Here is a 21,299-nt window from a genome sequence, read left to right as displayed (position 1 = left end):
TGCAGTATCTCTAGTTGAGGCACGGGAGCTCAGTAGTTGTGGCATGTGGGACTAGCTGCCCTGCAGCATGTGGGATCCCAGTTCCCTGACCAGGGATAGAACCTGCGTCCCCTGCACTGGAAGGCAGACTCCCCGCCACTGGACCACCAGGGAGGTCCCTGTGCAAACGCTTTTAAGTTTAATTAGGTGCCATTTGTTTTTGTTCTTATTTTCATTAATTTAGGATGTGGATGCCAAAAGATATTGCTGTGATATATGTCAAAGAGTGTTTGCCTATGTTTTCCTCTAAGAGTTTTCTAGTATCCGGTCTTACATTTAGGCCCTTGATCCATTTTGAGTTTAGAGAATGCTCTAATTTCATTCTTTTGCATGTGGCTGTCCAGTTTTCCCAGCACCACTTATTAAAGAGACTGTTTTTTCTCCATTATATATTTTTGCCTCCTTTGTTGTAGATTAATTGACCATAGGAGCATGGGTTTATTTCTGGGCTTTCTATCCTATTCCATTGATCTATAAGTCTGTCTTCAGGCCAGTAGCATACTGTTTTGATTACTGTTGCCTTATAGTAGAGTCTGAAGTCAGGGAGTCTGCTTCCTCCAGCTCTGTTTTTCTTAAGATTGCTTTGGCTATTTGGGGTCTTTTGTATTTCCATACAAATTTTAAGACTTTTTGTTTTAGATCTGCAAAAAGTGCCATTGGTAATTTGATAGGGATTGCATTGAATCTGTAGATTACCTTGGGGAGTATAGTCATTTTGACAGACATCCAAGAACATGGTATATCTTTCCATCTGTTTGTGTCATCTTCAATTTCTTTTATCATTGTCTTACAGTTTTCAGAGTACAGGTCTTTTACCTCCTTATGTAGGTTTATTCCTAGGTATTTTATTCTTTTTGATGTGATGGTAAATGGGATGGTTTCCTTAATTTCTCTTTCTGATCTTTTGTTGTCAGTGTATAGCAATGCAAGAGATTTCAGTGCACCAGTTTTGTATGCTGCAACTTTACCAAATTAATTCATGAGCTCTAGTAGTTTTCTGGTAGCATCTTTAGGATTTTCTATGTAGCGTATCATGTCATCTGCAAACAGTGACAGTTTTACTTCTTCTTTTCCAATTTGGATATCTTTTATTTCTTTTTCTTCTGTTTGCCATGGGTAGGACTTCCAAAACTATGTTGCATAAAAGTGGTGAGAGTGGACATTTTCATCTTGTTCCTGATCTTAGGAAATGCTTTCAGCTTTTCACCATTGAGTATATTGGTGGCTATGTGTTTGTCATAACATATATGACCTTTACTATGTTGAGGTAGGTTCCCTCTGTGCCCACTTTCTGGAGAGTTTTTATCATAAATAATAGGTGTTGGATTTTGTCAAAGGTTTTTCTGCATTTGTTGAGATGATCATATGGTTTTATTCTTTAATTTGTTAATGTGGCACATCACACTGATTGATTTGAGGATATTGAAAATTCCTTGTATCCCTAGGATAAATCCCACTTCATCATGGTATATGATCCTTTTAATGTATTGTTGGATTTGGTTTGCTAGTATTTTGTTGAGGATTTTTGTGTCTATATTCATCAGTGACATTGGCCTGTAATTTTCTTTTTTGTGGTATCTTTGGTTTTGGTATCAGGGTGATGGTGGCCTCATAGAATGAATTTGGGAGTGTTCCTTCCTCTGAAATTTTTTGAAATAGTTTCAGAAGGATCGGTGTTAACTCTTCTCTAAATGTTTGATAGAATTTGTCTGTGAAGCCATCTGGTCCTGGACTTTTGTTTCTTGGGAGTTTTTAAATCACAGTTTCAATTTCAATGCTTGTGATTGGTCTGTTCATATTTTTTATTTCTTCCTGGTTAAGTCTTGGGAGATTGTACCTTTCAAAGAATTTGTCCATTTCTTCTAGGCTGTCCATTTTTTATTGGCATGTAGTTGCTTGTAGTAGTCTCTTATAATCCTTTGTATTTCTGTGGTGTCTGTTGTAACTTCTCCTTTTTCATTTCTAATTTTATTGAGTTGAGCCCTCGCCCTTTTTTTCATGATGAGGCTGGCTAAAGTTTTATCAATTTTGTTTATCTTTTTTTTGGGGGGGGGGGTTAACATCTTTATTGGGGTATAATTGCTTTACAATGGTGTGTTAGTTTCTGCTTTATAACAAAGTGAATCAGTCATACATAAACATATGTTCCCATATGTCTTCCCTCTTGCGTTTCCCTCCCTCCCACCCTCCCTATCCCACCCCTCCAGGCTGTCACAAAGCACCGAGCCAATATCCCTGTGCCATGCGGCTGCTTCCCACTAGCTATCTACCTTACTACGTTTGTTAGCGTGTATATGTCCATGACTCTCTCTCGCCCTGTCACAGCTCACCCTTCCCCCTCCCCATAACCTCAAGTCCGTTCTCTAGGAGGTCTGTGTCTTTATTCCTGCCTTACCCTTAGGTTCTTCATGACATTTTTTTTCTTAAATTCCATATATATGTGTTAGCGTACGGTATTTATCTTTTTCCTTCTGACTTACTTCACTCTGTATGACAGACTCTAGGTCTATCCACCTCATTACAAATAGCTCCATTTCGTTTCTTTTTATGGCTGAGTAATATTCCATTGTATATATGTGCCACATCTTCTTTATCCATTAATCTGATGATGGGCACTTAGGTTGTTTCCATCTCCGGGCTATTGTAAATAGAGCTGCAATGAACATTTTGGTACATGACTCTTTTTGAATTTTGGTTTTCTCAGGGTATATGCCCAGTAGTGGGATTGCTGGGTCATATGGTAGTTCTAGTTTTAGTTTTTTAAGGAACCTCCATACTGTTCTCCATAGTGGCTGAACCAATTCACATTCCCACCAGCAGTGCAAGAGTGTTCCCTTTTCTCCACACCCTCTCCAGCATTTACTGTTTCTAGATTTTTTGATGATGGCCATTCTGACTGGTGTGAGATGATATCTCATTGTAGTTTTTATTTGCATTTCTCTAATGATTAATGATGTTGAGCATTCTTTCATGTGTTTGTTGGCAGTCTGTATATCTTCTTTGGAGAAATGTCTATTTAGGTCTTCTGCCCATTTTTGGATTGGGTTGTTTGTTTTTTTGTTACTGAGCTGCATGAGCTGCTTGTAAATTTTGGACATTAATCCTTTGTCGGTTGCTTCATTTGCGAATATTTTCTCCCATTCTGAGGGTTGTCTTTTGGTCTTGTTTATGGTTTCCTTTGCTGTGCAAAAGCTTTGAAGTTTCATTAGGTCCCATTTGTTTATTTTTGTTTTTATTTCCATTTCTCTAGGAGGTGGGTCAGAAAGGATCTTGCTGTGATTTATGTCATAGAGTGTTCTGCCTATGTTTTCCTCTAAGAGTTTGATAGTTTCTGGCCTTACATTTAGGTTTTTAATCCATTTTGAGCTTATTTTTGTGTATGGTGTTAGGGAGTGATCTAATCTCATACTTTTACATGTACCTGTCCAGTTTTCCCAGCACCACTTATTGAAGAGGCTGTCCTTTCTCCACTGTACATTCCTGCCACCTTTATCAAAGATAAGGTGTCCATATGTGCGTGGGTTTATCTCTGGGCTTTCTATCCTGTTCCATTGATCTATCTTTCTGTTTTTGTGCCAGTACCATACCATCTTGATAACTGTAGCTTTGTAGTATAGCCTGAAGTCAGGGAGCCTGATTCCTCCAGCTCCTTTTTTCGTTCTCAAGATTGCTTTGGCTATTCGGGGTCTTCTGTGTTTCCATACAAATTGCAAAATTTTTTGTTGTAGTTCTGTGAAAAATGCCAGTGGTAGTTTGATAGGGATTGCATTGAATCTATAGATTGCTTTGGGTAGTAGAGGCATTTTCACAATGTTGATTCTTCCAATCCAAGAACATGGTATATCTCTCCATCTATTTGTATCATCTTCAATTTCTTTCATCAGTGCCTTATAATTTTCTGCATACAGGTCTTTTGTCTCCTTAGGTAGGTTTATTCCTAGATATTTTATTCTTTTTGTTGCAATGGTAAATGGGAGTGTTTTCTTGATTTCACTTTCAGATTTTTCATCATTAGTATATAGGAATGCCAGAGATTTCTGTGCATTAATTTTGTATCCTGCCACTTTACCAAATTCATTGATTAGCTCTAGTAGTTTTCTGGTAGCATCTTTAGATTTCTCTATGTATAGGATCATGTCATCTGCAAACAGTGACAGCTTTACTTCTTCTTTTCCGATTTGGATTCCTTTTATTTCCTTTTCTTCTCTGATTGCTATGGCTAAAACTTCCAAAACTATGTTGAATAAGAGTGGTGAGAGTGGGCAACCTTGTCTTGTTCCTGATCTTAGTGGAAATGCTTTCAGTTTTTCACCATTGAGGGTGATGTTTGCTGTGGGCTTGTCATATATGGCCTTTATTATGTTGAGGAAAGTTCCCTCTATGCCTACTTTATGCAGGGTTTTTATCATAAATGGGTGTTGAATTTTGTCAAAAGCTTTCTCTGCATCTATTGAGATGATCATATGGTTTTTCTCCTTCAATTTGTTAATATGGTTTATCACATTGATAGATTTGCATATACTGAAGAATCCTTGCATTCCTGGAATAAACCCCACTTGATCATGGTGTATGATCCTTTTAATGTGCTGTTGGATTCTGTTTGCTAGTATTTTGTTGAGGATTTTTGCATCTATGTTCATCAGTGATATTGGCCTGTAGTTTTCTTTCTTTGTGAAATCCTTGTCTGGTTTTGGTATCAAGGTGATGGTGGCCTCATAGAATGAGTTTGGGAATGTTCCTCCCTCTGTTATATTTTGGAAGAGTTTGAGAAGGATAGGTGTTAGCTCTTCTCTAAATGTTTGATAGAATTTGCCTGTGAAGCCATCTGGTCCTGGGCTTTTGTTTGTTGGAAGATTTTTAATCACAGTTTCAATTTCAGTGCTTGTGATTGGTCTGTTCATATTTTCTATTTCTTCCTGATTCAGTCTTGGCAGGTTGTGCATTTCTAAGAATTTGTCCATTTCTTCCAGATTGTCCATTTTATTGGCATAGAGTTGCTTGTAGTAATCTCTCATGATCTTTTGTATTTCTGCAGTGTCAGTTGTTACCTCTCTTTTTTCATTTCTAATTCTGAGTCTTCTCCCTTTATTTCTTGGTGAGTCTGGCTAGTGGTTGATCTATTTTGTTTATCTTCTCAAAGAACCAGCTTCTAGTTTTATTGATCTTTGCTATTGTTTCCTTCATTTCTTTTTCATTTATTTCTGATCTGATTTTTATGATTTCTTTCCTTCTGCTAGCTTTGGGGTTTTTTTTGTTCTTCTTTCTCTAATTGCTTGAGGTGCAAGGTTAGGTTGTTTATTCGAGATGTTTCCTGCTTCTTAAGGTAGGATTGTATTGCTATAAACTTCCCCCTTAGAACTGCTTTTGCTGCATCCCATAGGTTTTGGGTTGTTGTGTCTCCATTGTCATTTGTTTCTAGGTATTTTTTGATTTCCTCTTTGATTTCTTCAGTGATCACTTCATTATTAAGTAGTGTATTGTTTAGCCTCCATGTGTTTGTATTTTTTACAGATCTTTTCCTGTAATTGATATCTAGTCTCATGGCGTTGTGGTCAAAAAGATACTTGATACAATTTCAATTTTCTAAAATTTACCAAGGCTTGATTGTGACCCAAGATATGATCTATCCTGGAGAATGTTCCATGAGCACTTGAGAAAAATGTGTATTCTGTTGTTTTTGGATGGAGTGTCCTATAAATATCAATTAAGTCCATCTTGTTTAATGTATCATTTAAAGCTTGTGTTTCCTTATTTATTTTCATTTTAGATGATCTGTCCATTGGTGAAAGTGGGGTGTTTAAGTCCCCTACTATGAATGTGTTACTGTCAATTTCCCCTTTTATGGCTGTTAGTATTTGCCTTATGTATTGAGGTGCTCTTATGTTGGGTGCATAAATATTTACAATTGTTATATCTTCTTCTTGGATCAATCCCTTGATCATTATGTAGTGTCCTTCTTTGTCTCTTTTAATAGTCCTTATTTTAAAGTCTATTTTGTCTGATATGAGAATTGCTACTCCAGCTTTCTTTTGGTTTCCATTTTAATGGAATATCTTTTTCCATCCCCTTACTTTCAGTCTGTATGTGTCTCTAGGTCTGAAGTGGGTCTCTTGTAGACAGCAGATATAAGTGTCTTGTTTTTGTATCCATTCAGCTAATCTGTGTCTTTTGGTGGGAGCATTTAGTCCATTTACATTTAAGTTAATTATCGATATGTATGTTCCTATTCCCATTTTCTAAATTGTTTTGGGTTTGTTATTATAGGTCTTTTCCTTCTCTTGTGTTTCTTGCCTAGAGAAGATCCTTTAGCATTTGTTGTAAAGCTGGTTTGGTGGTGCTGAACTCTCTCAGCTTTTGCTTGTCTGTAAAGGTTTGAATTTCTCCATCAAATCTGAATGAGATCCTTGCTGGGTAGAGTAATCTTGGCTGCAGGTTTTTCTCCTTCATCACTTTAAATATGTCCTGCCACTCCCTTTTGGCTTGTAGGGTTTCTGCTGAGAGATCAGCTGTTAACCTTATGGGGATTCCCTTATGTGTTATTTGTTGTTTTTCCCTTGCTTTTAATATACTTTCTTTGTACTTAATTTTTGACAGTTTGATTAATATGTGTCTTGGCATATTTCTCCTTGTATTTATCCTGTATGGGACTCTCTGTGCTTCCTGGACTTGATTAACTATTTCCTTTCCCATATTAGGGAAGTTTTCAACTATAATCTCTTCAAATATTTTCTCAGTCCCTTTCTTTTTCTCTTCTTCTTCTGGAACCCCTATAATTCGAATGTTGGTGTGTTTAATGTTGTCCCAGAGGTCTCTGAGACTGTCCTCAGTTCTTTTCATTCTTTTTTCTTTATTCTGCTCTGCAGTAGTTATTTCCACTATTTTATCTTCCAGGTCACTTATCCATTTCTCTGCCTCAGTTATTTTGCTATTGATCCCATCTAGAGTACTTTTAATTTCATTTATTGTGTTGTTCATCATTGCTTGTTTCATCTTTAGTTCTTCTAGGTCCTTGTTAACTGTTTCTTGCATTTTGTCCATTCTATTTCCAAGATTTCGGATCATCCTTACTATCATTATTCTGAATTCTTTTTCAGGTAGACTGGCTATTTCCTCTTCATTTGTTAGGTCTGGTGCATTTTTATCTTGCTCCTTCATCTGCTGTGTGTTTTTCTGTCTTCTCATTTTGCTTATCTTACTGTGTTTGGGGTCTCCTTTTTGCAGATTGCAGGTTCGTAGTTCCCGCTGTTTTTGATGTCTGTCTCCAGTGGCTAAGGTTGGTTCAGTGGGTTGGGTAGGCTTCCTGGTGGAGGGGACTAGTGCCTGTGTTGTGGTGGATGAGGCTGGATCTTGTCTCTCTAGTGGGCAGGTTCACGTCTGGTGGTGTGTTTTGGGGTGTCTGTGGCCTTATTATGATTTTAGGCAGCCTCTCTGCTAATGCGTGGGGTTGTTTTCCTGTTTTGTTAGTTGTTTGGCATAGGTTGTCCAGCACTGTGGTTTGCTGGTCATTGAGTGTAGCTGGGTGCTGGTGTTAAGATGGAGGTCTCTGGGAGATTTTCGCTGTTTGATATTATGTGGAGCTGGGAGGTCTCTTGTTGACCAGTGTCCTGAAGTTGGCTCTCCTACCTCAGAGGCCGAGCCCTGACTCCTGGCTGGAGCACCAAGAGCCTTTCATCCACACGGCTCAGAATAAAAGGGAGAAAAAATAGAGGGAATTAGTAGAAGTATGAGGAAAGAAGGAAGCAAGGAAGAAAGAAAGAAGCAAAGAAGGAAAGAAGGGAGGGAGGAAGGAAGGAAGGAGGGAAAGAAGGAAGAAAGACAGAAAGAAAGAAGATACAGTAAAAATAAAATAAAGTATAATAAAGTTATTGAATTAAAAAATTCTTACTTAGAAAAAACAAAAGGGATGGAAAGAACCTTAGGACAAATGTTGGAAGCAAAGCTATACAGACAAAATCTTACACAGAAGCATACACATACACCCTCACTAAAAGAGGTAAAGGGGGAAAAATCATAAATCTTGCTGTCAGAGACCACCTCCTCAATTTCGGATGATTCGTTGTCTAAAGGAGGGAAGGAAGGAAAGAAAGAAAGAACGAAGGTAAAGTATAATAACGTTATTAAAATTAAAATTGATTATTAAGAAGAAAATTTTAAAAAAAACCATGGACGGATAGAACCCTAGGACAAATGGTGGAAGCAAGACTATACAGACAAGATCTCACACAGAAGCATACACATACACATTCACAAAAAGAGGAAAAGGGGAAAAAATCATAGATCTTGCTCCTAAAGTCCACTTCCTTAATTTGGGATGATTGGTTGTCTATTCATGTATTACACAGATGCGAGTATATCAAGTTGATTGTGGAGCTTTAATCTGCTGCTTCTGAGGCTGCTGGGAGAGATTTCCCTTTCTCTTCTTTGTTCTCACAGCTCACAGGGGCCCACCTTTCGATTTGGCCCTGCCTCTGAGTGTAGGTCGCTGGAGGGCGTCTGTTTTTTGCTCAGACAGGACAAAGGAGCCGCTGATTCGGGGGCTCTGGCGCACTCAGGCCGGGGAGGGAGGGGCCCGGAGTGCGGGGCGGGCCTGCGGCGGCAAGGGCGGCGTGACTTTGCACCAGCCTGAGGCCCGCCGTGCGTTCTCCCGGGGAAGTTGTCCCTGGATCCTGGGACCCTGGTAGTGGCGGGCTGCACAGGCTCCCGGAAGGGCAGGTGTGGAGAGTGACCTGTGCTCGCACACAGGCCCCTTGGTGGCGGCAGCAGCAGCCTTAGTGTCTCCCGCCCGTCTCTGGGGTCCGTGCTTTTAGCCGCGGCTCGCGCCCATCTCTGGGGTCCGCGCTGTTAGCCGCGGCTCGCACCCGTCTCTGGAGTTCCTTTAAGCAGCGCTCTTCATCCCCACTCCTCATGCACCAGGAAACAAAGAGGGAAGAAAAAGTCTCTTGCCTCTTCGGCAGGTGCAGACTTTCCCCCGGACTCCCTCCCGGCTAGCCGTGGTGCACTAACCCCTTCAGGCTATGTTCAAGCCGCCAACCCCAGTCCTCTCCCTGTGCTCCGTCCGAAACCGAAACCCGAGCCTCAGAGCCTCAGCTCACAGCCCCACCCGCCCCGGCAGGTGAGCAGACAAGCCTCTCGGGCTGGTGAGTGCCGGCCGGCACCGATCCTCTGTGCGGGAATCTCCCCGCTTTGCCCTCCGCACCCGTTGCTGTGCACTGCTCTGTGGCTTCGAAGCTCCCCCCTCCGCCTCCCGCAGTCTCTGCCCGCGAAGGGGCTTCCTACTGTGTGGAAACTTTTCCTCCTTCACAGCTCCCTCCCACTGGTGCAGGTGCCGTCCCTATTCTTTTGTCTCTGTTTTTTCTTTTTTTGTTTTTTCTTTTGCCCTACCCAGGTACGTGGGGAGTTTCTTGCCTTTTGGGAGGTCTGAGGTCTTCTGCCAGCCTTCAGTAGGTGTTCTGTAGGAGTTGTTCCACGTGTAGATGTATTTCTGGTGTATCTGTGGGGAGGAAGGTGATCTCTGCGTCTTACTCTTCCCGCCATCTTCAAGGTCCCCCCCTTGTTTATCTTTTTAAAGAACCAACTTTTAGTTTCTTCGATCTTTTCTATTTTCTTCATCTCTATTTCATTTATTTCTGCTCTGATCTTTAAGATTTCTCTCCTTCTGCTAACTTTGAGTTTTGTTTGTTCTTTCTGTGGCTGCTTTACATGTATGGTTAGGTTGTTTATTTGAGATTGTATTTGAGGTAAGATTGTATTGCTATAAACTTGTCTCTTAGAACTGTTTTTGCTGCATCCCATAGGTTTTGGATTGTCATATTTTCATTTTCACTTGTATCTAGGAATTTTTAAATTTCCTCTTTGATTTCTTCAGTGATCCATTGGTTGTTTAGTAACATATTGTTTAGCCACCACTTGTCTCTGTTTTTTAGTTTTTTTTCTTGTGATTGATTTCTAATCTCATAGTGTTGTGGTTGGAAGATGCTTGATGTGAGTTCAGTTTTCTTAAATTTATCCAGGCTTGCTTTATGTCCCAGCATGCGATCAGTCTTGGAGAATGTTCCATGTGCACTTGAGTAGAATGTGTATTCTGCTGCTTTCAGATGGAATGCTCTATAAATATCCATTAAGTCCATCTGGTCTAATGTGTCATTTAAGGCCTGTGTTTCCTTATTGAGCTTCTGTCTGGATGATATGTCCATTGATGTAAGTGGGGTGTTAAACTCCCCCATTATTATTGTGTTACTATCAGTTTCACCTTTTATGGCTGTTAATATTGCCTTATATATTGAGGTGCTCCTAGCTTAAGTGCATATATATTTATAATTGTTATATCTTCTTCTTGGATTGATCCCTTGATCATTATGTAGTGTCCTTCTTTATCTCTTGTAATAGTTTTTAAAGTCTATTTTTTCTGATACGTGTATTGCTACTCCAGTTTTCTTTTTTTTCAGATGATTTTTGTTTTTTTAACATCTTTATTGGAGTATAATTGCTTTACAATGGTTTGTTAGTTTCTGCTTTATAACAACGTAAATCAGCTATATATATACATATCCCCATATCTCTTCCCTCTTGCATCTCCCTCCCTCCCACCCTCCCTATTCCACCCCTCTAGGTGGTCACAAAGCACCGAGCTGATCTCCCTGTGCTATGTGGCTGCTTCCCACTAGCTATCTATTTTACGTTTGGTAGTGTATATATGTCCATGCCACTCTCTCACTTTGTCCCAGCTTACCCTTCCCCCTCCCCATGTCCTCAAGTCCATTCTCTAGTAGGTCTGCATCTTTATTCCCATCCTGCCCCTAGGTTCTTCATGACCATTTTTTTTTTTTAGATTCCATATATATGTGTTAGCATACGGTATTTGTTTTTCTCTTTCTGACTTACTTCACTCTGTATGACAGACTCTAAGTCCATCCACCTCATTACAGATAACTCAGTTTCGTTTCTTTTAATGGCTGAGTAATATTCCATTGTATATATGTCCCACATCTTCTTTATCCATTCATCTGTTGATGGACACTTAGGTTGCTTCCACGTCCTGGCTGTTGTAAATAGAGCTATAATGAACATGGTGGTACATGACTCTTTTTGAATTATGGTTTTCTCAGGGTATATGCCCAGTAGTGGGATTGCTGGGTCGTATGGTAGTTCTAGTTTTAGTTTTTTAAGGAACTTCCATACTGTTCTCCATAGTGGCTGTATCAATTTATATTCCCACCAACAGTGCAAGAGGGTTCCCTTTTCTCCACACCCTCTCCAGCATTTATTGTTTGTAGATTTTTTGATGATGGCCATTCTGACCGGTGTGAGATGATATCTCATTGTAGTTTTGATTTGCATTTCTCTAATGATTAATGATGTTGAGCATTCTTTCAGGTGTTTGTTTCCAGCTTTCTTTTGGTTTCCATTTGCATGGAATATCTTTTTCCATCCCCTTACTTTCAGTCTGTATGTGTCTCTAGGTCTGAAGTGGGTCTCTTGTAGACAGCATATATATGGGTCTTGTTTTTGTATCCATTCAGCCAATCTATGTTGTTTGATTGGAGCATTTAATCCATTTACATCTAAGGTAATTACCAATATGTATGTTCCTATTGCCATTTTGTTAATTGTTTTGGGATTGTTTTTGTAGGTCTTTTTTCTTCCCTTCCTATTTTGTTTTCTTGTGGTTTGATGACTATCTTTAGTGTTCTGTTTGGATTTCTGTGTGTGTGTGTGTGTGTGTGTATCTATTGTAGACTTTTGGTTTGCAGTTACCTTGAGGTTTTGATATAGCAGTTTCTATATATACAAGATTGTTTTAAGTTGCTGGTGTCTTAATTTCAAATGCATTTCCAATATCCTGCATTTGTACTCTCCTCATGATTGCTGGTTTTGATATCATATTTGTGTGTGGATGATTTCCTACCATTACTGTATGTTTGCCTTTACCAGTGAGCTTTCCCATTCATAATTTTCTTGTTCCTCGTTGGGGGCTTTTCTTTTCTGCCTAGAGAAGTTGCTTTTGCATTTGTTATTAAGCTGGTTTGGTGTTACTGAATTCTCTTAGCTTTTCCTTGTCTGTAAATCTTTTGATTTCTCCACTGAATCTGAATGAGAGCCTTGCTGGGTAGAGTATTCTTGGTTGTAGGTTTTTCCCTTGTATCACTTTAAATATGTCCTGCTACTCCCTTCTGGCCTGCACAGTTTCTGCTGAAAAATCAGCTGATAACCTTATGGGGATTCACTTCTTAAACCGTCCTCATTTCTTTCCATTCTTTTTTCTTCTGTTCCACAGCAGTCATTTCCACCACTCTGTCTTTCAGCTCACTTATCTGTTCTTCTGCCTCATTTATTTTACTATTTATTCCTTCCAGTTTATTTTTCATTTCAATTGTATTGTTCAGCCCTGTTCTTTAAATCTTCTAGCTCTTTGTCACACATTTCTTGTGTCTTCTTTCTTGTTCCTCCATTCTTTTTCTGATATTTTGGATCATTTTCACTATCATTACTCTGAATTCTTTTTCAGGTAGATTGCCTATCTCCACTTCACTTAGTATTTCTTCTGGGTTTTTATTTTGCACCTTCTTCTGGAACATATTTCTCTGACATCTCATTTTGTCTAATTTTCTGTGTTTGTGGTCTCCTTTCTGCAGGCTGCAGGACTGTAGTTCCTCTTGCCTCTGGTATTTCCCCCCTGGTGGATGAGGCTGGTCTAAGAGGCTTGTGCAGGCTTCCTGGTTGGAGGCACTGGTGGGCAGAACTGTGTCTTGTCCCTCTGGTGGGCAGGGCCGTGTCAAGGGGTGTGTCTAGAGGTGGCTGTTGCCTCAGGTGGAGTTTATACAGCCTGTCTGGTGATGGGTGGGGCTGTGTTCCCACCCTGTTGGTTGTTTGGCCTGAGGTGCTGGGCTGTTGGGTGAGGCCAGGTCTTGGTGTCCAAACGGCAGCCTTTAGGATAGCTCATGCCAGTGAGTACCCAGTACCTCAATCACCAGTGTCATTGTCCCTGCAGTTAGCCACCTGCCCCCCACCTCCCCAGGGGACCCTCCAAGACCAGTAGGTAGGTCTGGCCCAGGCTTCTGTGAAGTCACTTTTTTCTACTCCTGGGTCCCAATGCTCATGAGACCTTGTGTGTGCCCTCCAAGAGTGGCTTGTTTACCCCAGTCCTGTGGCATTCCTGGGATCAAGCCCCATTGGCCTTCAAAGCCATCTGGGAACTCCTACTCCCTATGCCAGGCTGGGGAGCCTGATGTGGGGCTCAGAGCTCTCACTCCTGTGGGAGAGCTCCTGCAATATAATTATTTTCCAGTTTGTGGGTCACCCACCTGGTGGGTATGAGATTTGATTGTATTGTGAATGTGCCCCTCCTACCATCTCGCTGTGGCAGCGTCTTTGTCTTTAGAAGTAGAATATCTTTTTTGGTACGTTTCAGTCCTTTTCTGTTGATGGTTGTTCAGCAGTTAGTTGTGATTTTGGTGTTTTCATGAGAGGAGGTGAGCTCAGGTCCTTTTACTCCACCATCTTGTGGAGATCTTGTGCCATGAATTGCTCCTTGAGTTTAGACAGACTGCTTAACCTTAAATAAAATGATGATCATGATAGTGATGCCTATCTCATATCATTATGATGCTAATGCATACAAAGTGCTTAGAACAGTGCCTGACACACAGTGGTTGCTCAATAAATGTTCATTTTCATAATATTAAATATACATGGTTTAGTACTAGAATAGCCAAATGAATTAAATTGAGAACATCTCAGATTCTCAAAGATGGACATATTTATGGACATGAACAGTGGAAAAGCCTTTAAAACTGTTTTCACAAAATAACTGTGACCCTGGCAGTTTCCCACTCAGCAAATGGCTTTTTTTAAGGAGAGGGTACAAAATACGAAGTCTGCAGCTACGTTCCTCTTCCCCAGGACAAGTGAAGTAAGTCTGCTTTTTAGCTGTGTTTCAAATGGGGCTCATTTGTAAGGTATTTTTGTGAAGGAAGAGTTTCTCTCATTAAAACAAAAACTAAAAACTAGCAGCGTAGCAGAGAGATCCCTAGTCTTGGAATACAGAAATTCTGAGGGCTGACAGTAACAACAAAGACTTTCCAATTCTAAATATTTAAGAGGGACTGAAAAAGTCTGTTGTCTTCTCCTCAATATTCTTTTTAGCTCCAGTGAGAAGAGAGGTACTGTGCATTTCCTGTGAACTTGGCCATGTGATTTCTTAGCACAGAGCCCTGTTCTGAAGTCAGGCAGTCACCTTGGAGACTGTGATAACGTCTCTGCATTTCGGTTTCTTTGTCGGTAAAACTGGGGATAATGCCTTCTTCCTAGGGGTCCCATGAGAATGAAATGAGATGCTCCTCCTGGGAATGACTGAGCCAGGTTTAATGGTGTGCTTGGTAGCCACGAGCATCCTTCCCTCTCCCCAAAAAGACAGATGCAGAGAGCTGCATTGATTCCCTTTTATGTGACAGAGAGAGCAGGGACAGCAAGTATGTGCTTTTCACTGGTTAGAGGATGGCAATGTATCCCAAGGAGATGAAACCAATAACTATGAGTCGTGGGCACAAGTTTGAGTTCTCTCCCTGTATTCCCCGCTCTCTACATTCTACGAGGGCAAAGGAGGCTCCAGAGAATGCTCCAGGAAATGGCGTTGTGTCCACCCTCTGGCATCACACAGTCCCCTTTCCCCTGAGCATCCTCTCAGATTCTACAGTGTTACTCGTTTCCTCCCTGCTAGGAAAACCTACCCACGCTCCCTCACACTCTAGGTGCTGAAACTCTCTTGCATTCCTTAGAGGGTGTCAGAATGCTTGATTAAAGTTGTGCAACCCAGGAAAAGTGAGTCTTTCACAGTGGGAAGAGCTAATGTTTATTCAATCAACAAACACGGAATGCCTGCCAGGGCCAGACACTGCTGGTCATCGAGACAAAGAGAACGTGTCGTTTGTCAACATAAAACTGCAGAGTGTCAGACGGCTCGTTATTCCCAGACATCACTGAGTCAGTGACAACAGGCACCATGTATCATTCAGTGCCTATTAAGAAGATAACAGCTGATGACATATTAAAAAAAAAAGCCAAACCCAGAATTTGAGAGTTGTTGCTGGCAGAGCATATGGAAACAAGGTCCCAGGAGCTGCTGGATGGCCACAGTGAGATGCACTCGGCCAGCCAGGGCCCACTCTCAGCAGTCCACGTGACGGCCGGACGGTTTTACTAGCACCGGAAAAAAGTCACTTCCAACTCCAAGACTTAGGTTTCCGTTCCTAAATAATGAGTCAAACAAATAAATGATGAAATACTGACTGTGAACCCCCATCAAGGCATGGACAGGGAAAACCCTAACTTTATCAACTGCAAAGAGAAACATCTAGTAAATGGGAGAAGATGAAGAAGCTTTTCTTAAGCATGACATAAACCTGTACAAATCTCTTAACGGCGCTGGTGTCAACGAAAGCTTCTGTTGCTGCAGAAATGGTCTTCAGCGAGCGGCGAGGCGAGGCAGAGGCTGGCAAACAGAGCTGGGCTATTTTTTCATCTCCAGAATAGCACTTCCTGGTCCCCGGTGCTTTGCACTGCAGATGTTACAGAACTGCACAGGAGAGTTCTAAAAATGCAGATTTTAAAAGATCAACCCTTTCTGCTCATATTCAGAAATATTATGGGAGCACTGGTGGGGGAATGGGGATCAGGTGATGAAACACTGCTCCTCTTTCTGGAGGTTACTGCTGGCTCACACAGGGTCCTGTCTAGACCAGCTGTTATTCTTGGACTCAAAAGACACCCCCACAGCAAGACAAGTCTCACGTGACCCAAGGGGACCTGGGGGAACCAACTTGACACTGAAAAAATAGCAGTGTCATGATACAGAAATCAGGGTGAGAAAGTTATAGAAAATAGAAAATGGTTCTCACTGTAGCTCATTTCTAAAGCTCAACTGTCATCAATTTTATCTCAACAAATTTACTTACATGAATATGCTTTTATAATGTTTAGTATCATATACTAAGCATTTTTACATTTGAGAAGTAGGTACATTGCTTTTTCTGACGTGATGTAAACTATATTATAACTGAGACGTGGACAGGGGTTATCATTTTAAGCACACCCCTCTGGCTGCACCGATTTCTCTCGAGTTGCTGGTGGCCAAGCAGCCAACTTACCATGCTGGTCATAGGCAGGCACTCCTTGTGGAACATATGGCGGCAGTGGAAGACCACCATGCTGAAGGGCTTAGCTGCGTCTGGGGGAGAGGGCAGGAAAGAGAAGAGCTCAGTGCAGTAGTAGAAGTTTCCCTTTCCAGCAGTAAGCTGCCTTGGGGGGATGCTGACTGATGAAGGCATCCCTGCAGAGCAGCAGGGCTGAACGCAGGGCAGGGATGACAGTCCTGTTGCTATGGGGGTCCCAGGTCACCTGCTCGGCCTCCAAGTCAGTTACTACAGCTACATACTGGGGACGATTTCATGGCAAGGCAACAGCATGTGTTGTGAAAACCAGCATCAGGATGTGTGTGTGCAAAGCTCTCCCTCCTCCAGCCCCGTACACACAATCATGACACTACGAAAGTGGATTCAGTGGCTTTGTAAGAATGCTTTCTGTCGGTTCACCTACTGCCTTTGCCAAGGCCGTTCACTAACTTCAGGGCGCAGCTGGGCTGACATCCTGGCTGTGACCTCGCCCTGTGCTGTACTTCTGCTGGGGCACCACACCTCGTCTGCGCGTGCTCTGTGGCCAGCTTGGTTCCGGTAAGACTGAATCCTTAACAGATTAAATTAGGAGTTGAATCTAACTATACAGTGCAGGTGCACGTGTTCGCTTTCTGTTAAAACCCTATGAAAGGGCTTCCCTGGTGGCGCAGTGGTTGAGAGTCCGCCTGCCGATGCGGGGGACACGGGTTCGTGCCCCGGTTCGGAAGGATCCCACATTCTGCGGAGCGGCTGGGTCTGTGAGCCGTGGCTGCTGGGCTTGCACGTCCGGAGCCTGTGCTCCGCAGCGGGAGAGGCCGCAGCAGTGAAAGGCCCACATACCGCAAAAAAAAAAAAAAAAAAAACCCTATGAAAGCTCACTGCTTTTCCTATGCCCACTGCAGTTTTTAACACAAGCACTTAAAATCCAAACCTGTAAAAAACACCCTACGGGGAACTTCTTGTGCTCCTGCCGTGCTAAATAACCCCTTAAAGCTAAGTAAATGGCACACAAACTAGGTCTTTTAGTACTTCTCTATGCTGAATTTATACACAAGGAGCATTTTTTTTTTTTTTTTTTTTTTTTTTTTTTTGCGGTACGTGGGCCTCTCACTGTCGTGGCCTCTCCCATTGCAGAGCACAGGCTCCAGACGCGCAGGCTCAGCGGCCATGGCTCACGGGCCCAGCCGCTCCACGGCATGTGGGATCTTCCCGGACCGGGGCAGGAACCCGCGTCCCCTGCATTGGCAGGCGGACTCCCACCCACTGCGCCCCCAGGGAAGCCCTCACAAGAAGCATTTTTTAGCATCTCAACAGCTATGCTTTAATTTCTACTTTCAAATTATGGAAATTCCTCTTCTCCTGTCCTGTGATCCTTACATAAAATGCTTTAATGATATGAAGAGATATATAGCTACCAAGAACTATGAACAAATGTACATGTCTTTTAAGGAGTCACAGTTCCCATTAGAAGGTATTTGTTTCCATTGAAATGTGAGATAACTTGGGTGCCTAGATCCACATAGCAGTGGAAAGCCTAAAGGAAAGGGAAAGCTACCTATTAATTTTTTCCCAGGCGCACACACGGTTCTGCTAGCTAGGATTCTAACAAGTTGATGGTAAATCTTAATTTTCTTTCCTTCTATACTAGGGCAGTGGTTCTCAAAGACTGGCCCCTGAACCAGTTGCATCCACGTCACCTGGGAACTTGTGAGAAATGCAGATTCTCGGGTCCCACCCTGCACTACCGAATCAGCACCTCTGGGGATGGGACCAGCGATCTGAGTCTTCACAAGCCTGCTGGCAGATGCCGACTCACTCGAGAGCTTGGGAGCCTCGGCTCTAAGGAACGGCGGCAGTACCAGCCTGCAACTGAGTAGCAACATGGGCTGCAATTCTTCTCTAAACTGGATTATCCCAAAAGGTATATAATTTTATAAGTTGTAATCCGCTAACTTCAGAATTTTAACTCCGCTCATCATGAACACGTATTTGGGGATTTTTTTCCCCTCCCAACCATCTTACCTGATGGAAGAATAGAGGAAAGACAGGACTCACAGATGTTCTCCTCTGCAAGGAAACACATACACTTGGGATTATACAGTGTTTCTCTTTGCTCTGTCCTTTCTGATAGCAAGGCAGGCAGTTCCAACAGGATTCTTTCAGTTTTACCCACCGTCAACCAGAATGCCTTTCATTTGAGTTCGGTGCATCTTCTTCAGTAAGGACAACGAGTCAGCTACGAGAATCTTCTTGCAGCCTTCGCGAAGCAGAATCTAATGCACACATTGTGAAAGAAAAGCCATCTTATAAAGACTGAAATGTGGGGGAGAAGCCAGTTACTGCTCCCATGCAGCGGCACAGCAGGCAGAGGTGACCCCTTTCCCCTTCAAACCAATTCCTCTGGCGCTAATGTGAGCTTCTATGCCCACATCTTCCTCTCCCGGCCCCGTGGGTCTTAGTGCCCGGGGCTCTGTGCGGCTCTGTGGAAGGGCCACGGAGATTCACACAATGAAGATATCGCCACCTCCCTGCCGCCCAGCTCCGGGTCACGGCAAAGGCAGAGCTGCATCCTGACTTTCTTCCCCCCAAAGTCACTCTCAACTCTAAAACCTACGTGGACGTTCTGCTTTCACATGCTTTCAATTCATGCCACCAGGGAAGGGAACTGGAAGCGGTCAGCTGTGGTCCTCCATCCCCAGTCGGCTATGATAACACGTCCCCCTCTCAAATCCCGAGGAGCACAGTTATTGGGTGAATGCACCCAGACGGTTTCTCGCCTAATGACATGAGCCAAGAAAACAGATGTCCAGAGTTCTATACCCACCATTTCTAAAGCTGATGAGCAGGAAACGACATGATTTGACTGTTTCTACATTAATTGAGACACTGCCTATTAAGTGTTATTCTTTAAAATGCTGCTAGAAATTGGAATTTTCAGATTCATTTTAAAAAGACATTAAAACTGTAACAGACGTCACGAAAGCATACAGGAAGAAGAGAAAAATAACAAATACTAATGTTGGTAAACTTTAAGAAAATTTATAAGCAAATGTATCTAGCTGCCCAGCCTCTAATACTAAAATAAAAACTTTAATGTCACAATCACAGCAAAATGCTTCAAAAAGAGCTGGCTGTGACCCTGAGTGGGTCTTTAAGGCCCATGGCATGAATGGTGGGCCTGGCAGTCTAAACGGAAGCCACGGTGTCTGCAAACTTAAAAAAGAAAACAGGGAAGAAAAAACACCAGCAACAACTAAGAAGGAACCATTTCTTCACCAGGATTACATTTTTCTAAATAGGCACCATCTGTCCGCCCACAAAGTATTTTCTAGGAAAAACTTTAGTATTCAGAGGCACATAGCCAGGAGAAGGGAAAATACACAAGTAGAGCTTTGTATGTTACTAACTTCTTCCTCTATCCTTCTCAGCCACTCTAGTTTCCTTAACGTTACATTGTTTCCCTCCGTAGTTCTCAGTTTTTCTAAATTCTGTGTTTAATATGACCTTTTCTTTTGCATGGTTTTCATGGCAATCGGCTGTAGCTTCTGTAATCATTACAAGCATACCTTGTTCTATTATAAGATTAAATAAGAACATGTTTATAAGATAGCTGTTGAAAACTAACACAAGACTCTCCCTGTTTTTCCTTATTTCTCATCATCATTGATGATAATTCCAAGCAAAAGTGAAGCACCAGACTCACATCTTACAAAGCAATAAAAGGACCGTACCTCAGCGAAGTTATTATGGTTCATTAAAAACAGCTGCCGTGGGAAAAATGCCATACAAGACTGCGAAGCTCCTGAGATTTCTATTTTAAAAGATTCTTTGAAATGTTGAACTTTTTGCTGACATTGCCTTGTTCATACTGTAGCGCTTATCATCGGCATTGCACGTGAGATAGTTACCTGGTTTTACAAGCCCCCAGTAAGATACCGGAGCTAGACCTAGAAACCATTGTACCTCATTTCAGATCCATCATTTAGGCCACAGTGCAATGGGATTTAAATTCTACTTGAAAAAGCTTTGCTTTTTGTTGGGATTATCATCAAAGGTGATGAATTGCAGAGAAATAAGAAGGAAAAGACGAAGACTCTAAGGCCTCATGCTGGAGTTCAAAACAGAATTATAAATGCAGTCGCACTGAAATTTACAATAGCACAAAGTAGGCATGTACCGAATTGACTAAAGAAGCTATAGTTGGTTGGCATAGGCTACCCATGTCACCTAAAAGCTGTGATGAAGCCAAACTGAAATAATTTTAAAGGAAAAAAAATAGATTTTATCTTAAAAGTTTATTTTGGGGATATATAAATTTAAAAACTCTTTCTTAGAAGAAATTAAGGGCTTATGCACTGGGGGTCAAAAAGAAACCCATGTGGGCCCCCCAAAAAGGCAGATAGGAAAGAAGTCGCTATTTCCTCTTAATTCATTTGTGTCTAGATTTCAAAGTAAAGACCTATGGGACAATGATAAAGGCACATGGAGCTTGTAGCAAATGTAAATATGGGAAAAGAACTTTGATAGACCCAGAGATGTCTGGAGTCAGTTTACCTGTGTGTGTGTTCACGTACATGTGTGAAGTTTAACGAAACATAAGTGTTAAAGCTTTTTGCTTCTCCTTCAGATCATGAGCTGCTCGAGCTGCATTCTACTCATCTCCTGGTCCCTGAGACAACACCTGGAAGCCCTGTAAGTACCTACCCAGCACAGGATCTAACAAACACAGTAGGCATGCAAAAATTTAAATAAATGTGTTTATAAACAATCAAACCTATAACTTAAAAAGCTTATGCTGAAAAATCTAAGCTACTTTATTACAGATTCCAAAATAAGTATCACGGATGAGTTCCATAGGAATATCGTTAAGACTACGCAGCTGCATTCGCTATATAAAGGCTTGCTTACGAAAGGACCGTACTGAGAACTTGAGAGAGAGAAATACTTCAGAGACCATCTAGTCTAGAAGCTCCTAAATGTCGATGCATAGCCCAGTGCCAGGCTGAGTGTATAAGAAACACCAAGGTGGTCTAAGGACCTAGTCCCTAATCCTCTCCAGCAGATCTGGGGTGGTACCTGAAACTTGGTAATTTA

General features: G+C 41.8%; 1 protein-coding gene across 4 annotated transcripts in view; it reads right to left on the bottom strand.

The window, feature by feature from the left end:
• Positions 1-14,874: 14,874 nt before the first annotated feature.
• The window catches only part of VPS41 (VPS41 subunit of HOPS complex), a 187,900-nt gene continuing 181,475 nt past the window's right edge, over positions 14,875-21,299 (bottom strand). For 3 of the 4 annotated variants that reach the window (XM_060020220.1, XM_060020222.1, XM_060020221.1), the window contains 4 exons: positions 18,379-18,478; positions 18,228-18,272; positions 16,182-16,261; positions 14,875-15,625 (listed from right to left, as the gene is read on the bottom strand). In XM_060020220.1, coding sequence (XP_059876203.1) covers positions 15,545-15,625; positions 16,182-16,261; positions 18,228-18,272; positions 18,379-18,478 — 306 coding nt within the window. In that variant the 3' untranslated portion in view covers positions 14,875-15,544. The remainder of the gene's footprint in view (positions 15,626-16,181; positions 16,262-18,227; positions 18,273-18,378; positions 18,479-21,299) is intronic. The other variant, XR_009520589.1, reaches the window with a different exon arrangement.

This window comes from Delphinus delphis, chromosome 9 (genome assembly GCF_949987515.2).
Source record: "Delphinus delphis chromosome 9, mDelDel1.2, whole genome shotgun sequence".
NCBI lineage: Eukaryota > Metazoa > Chordata > Mammalia > Artiodactyla > Delphinidae > Delphinus > Delphinus delphis.
This window is presented reverse-complemented; position numbering and strand designations above follow the sequence as displayed.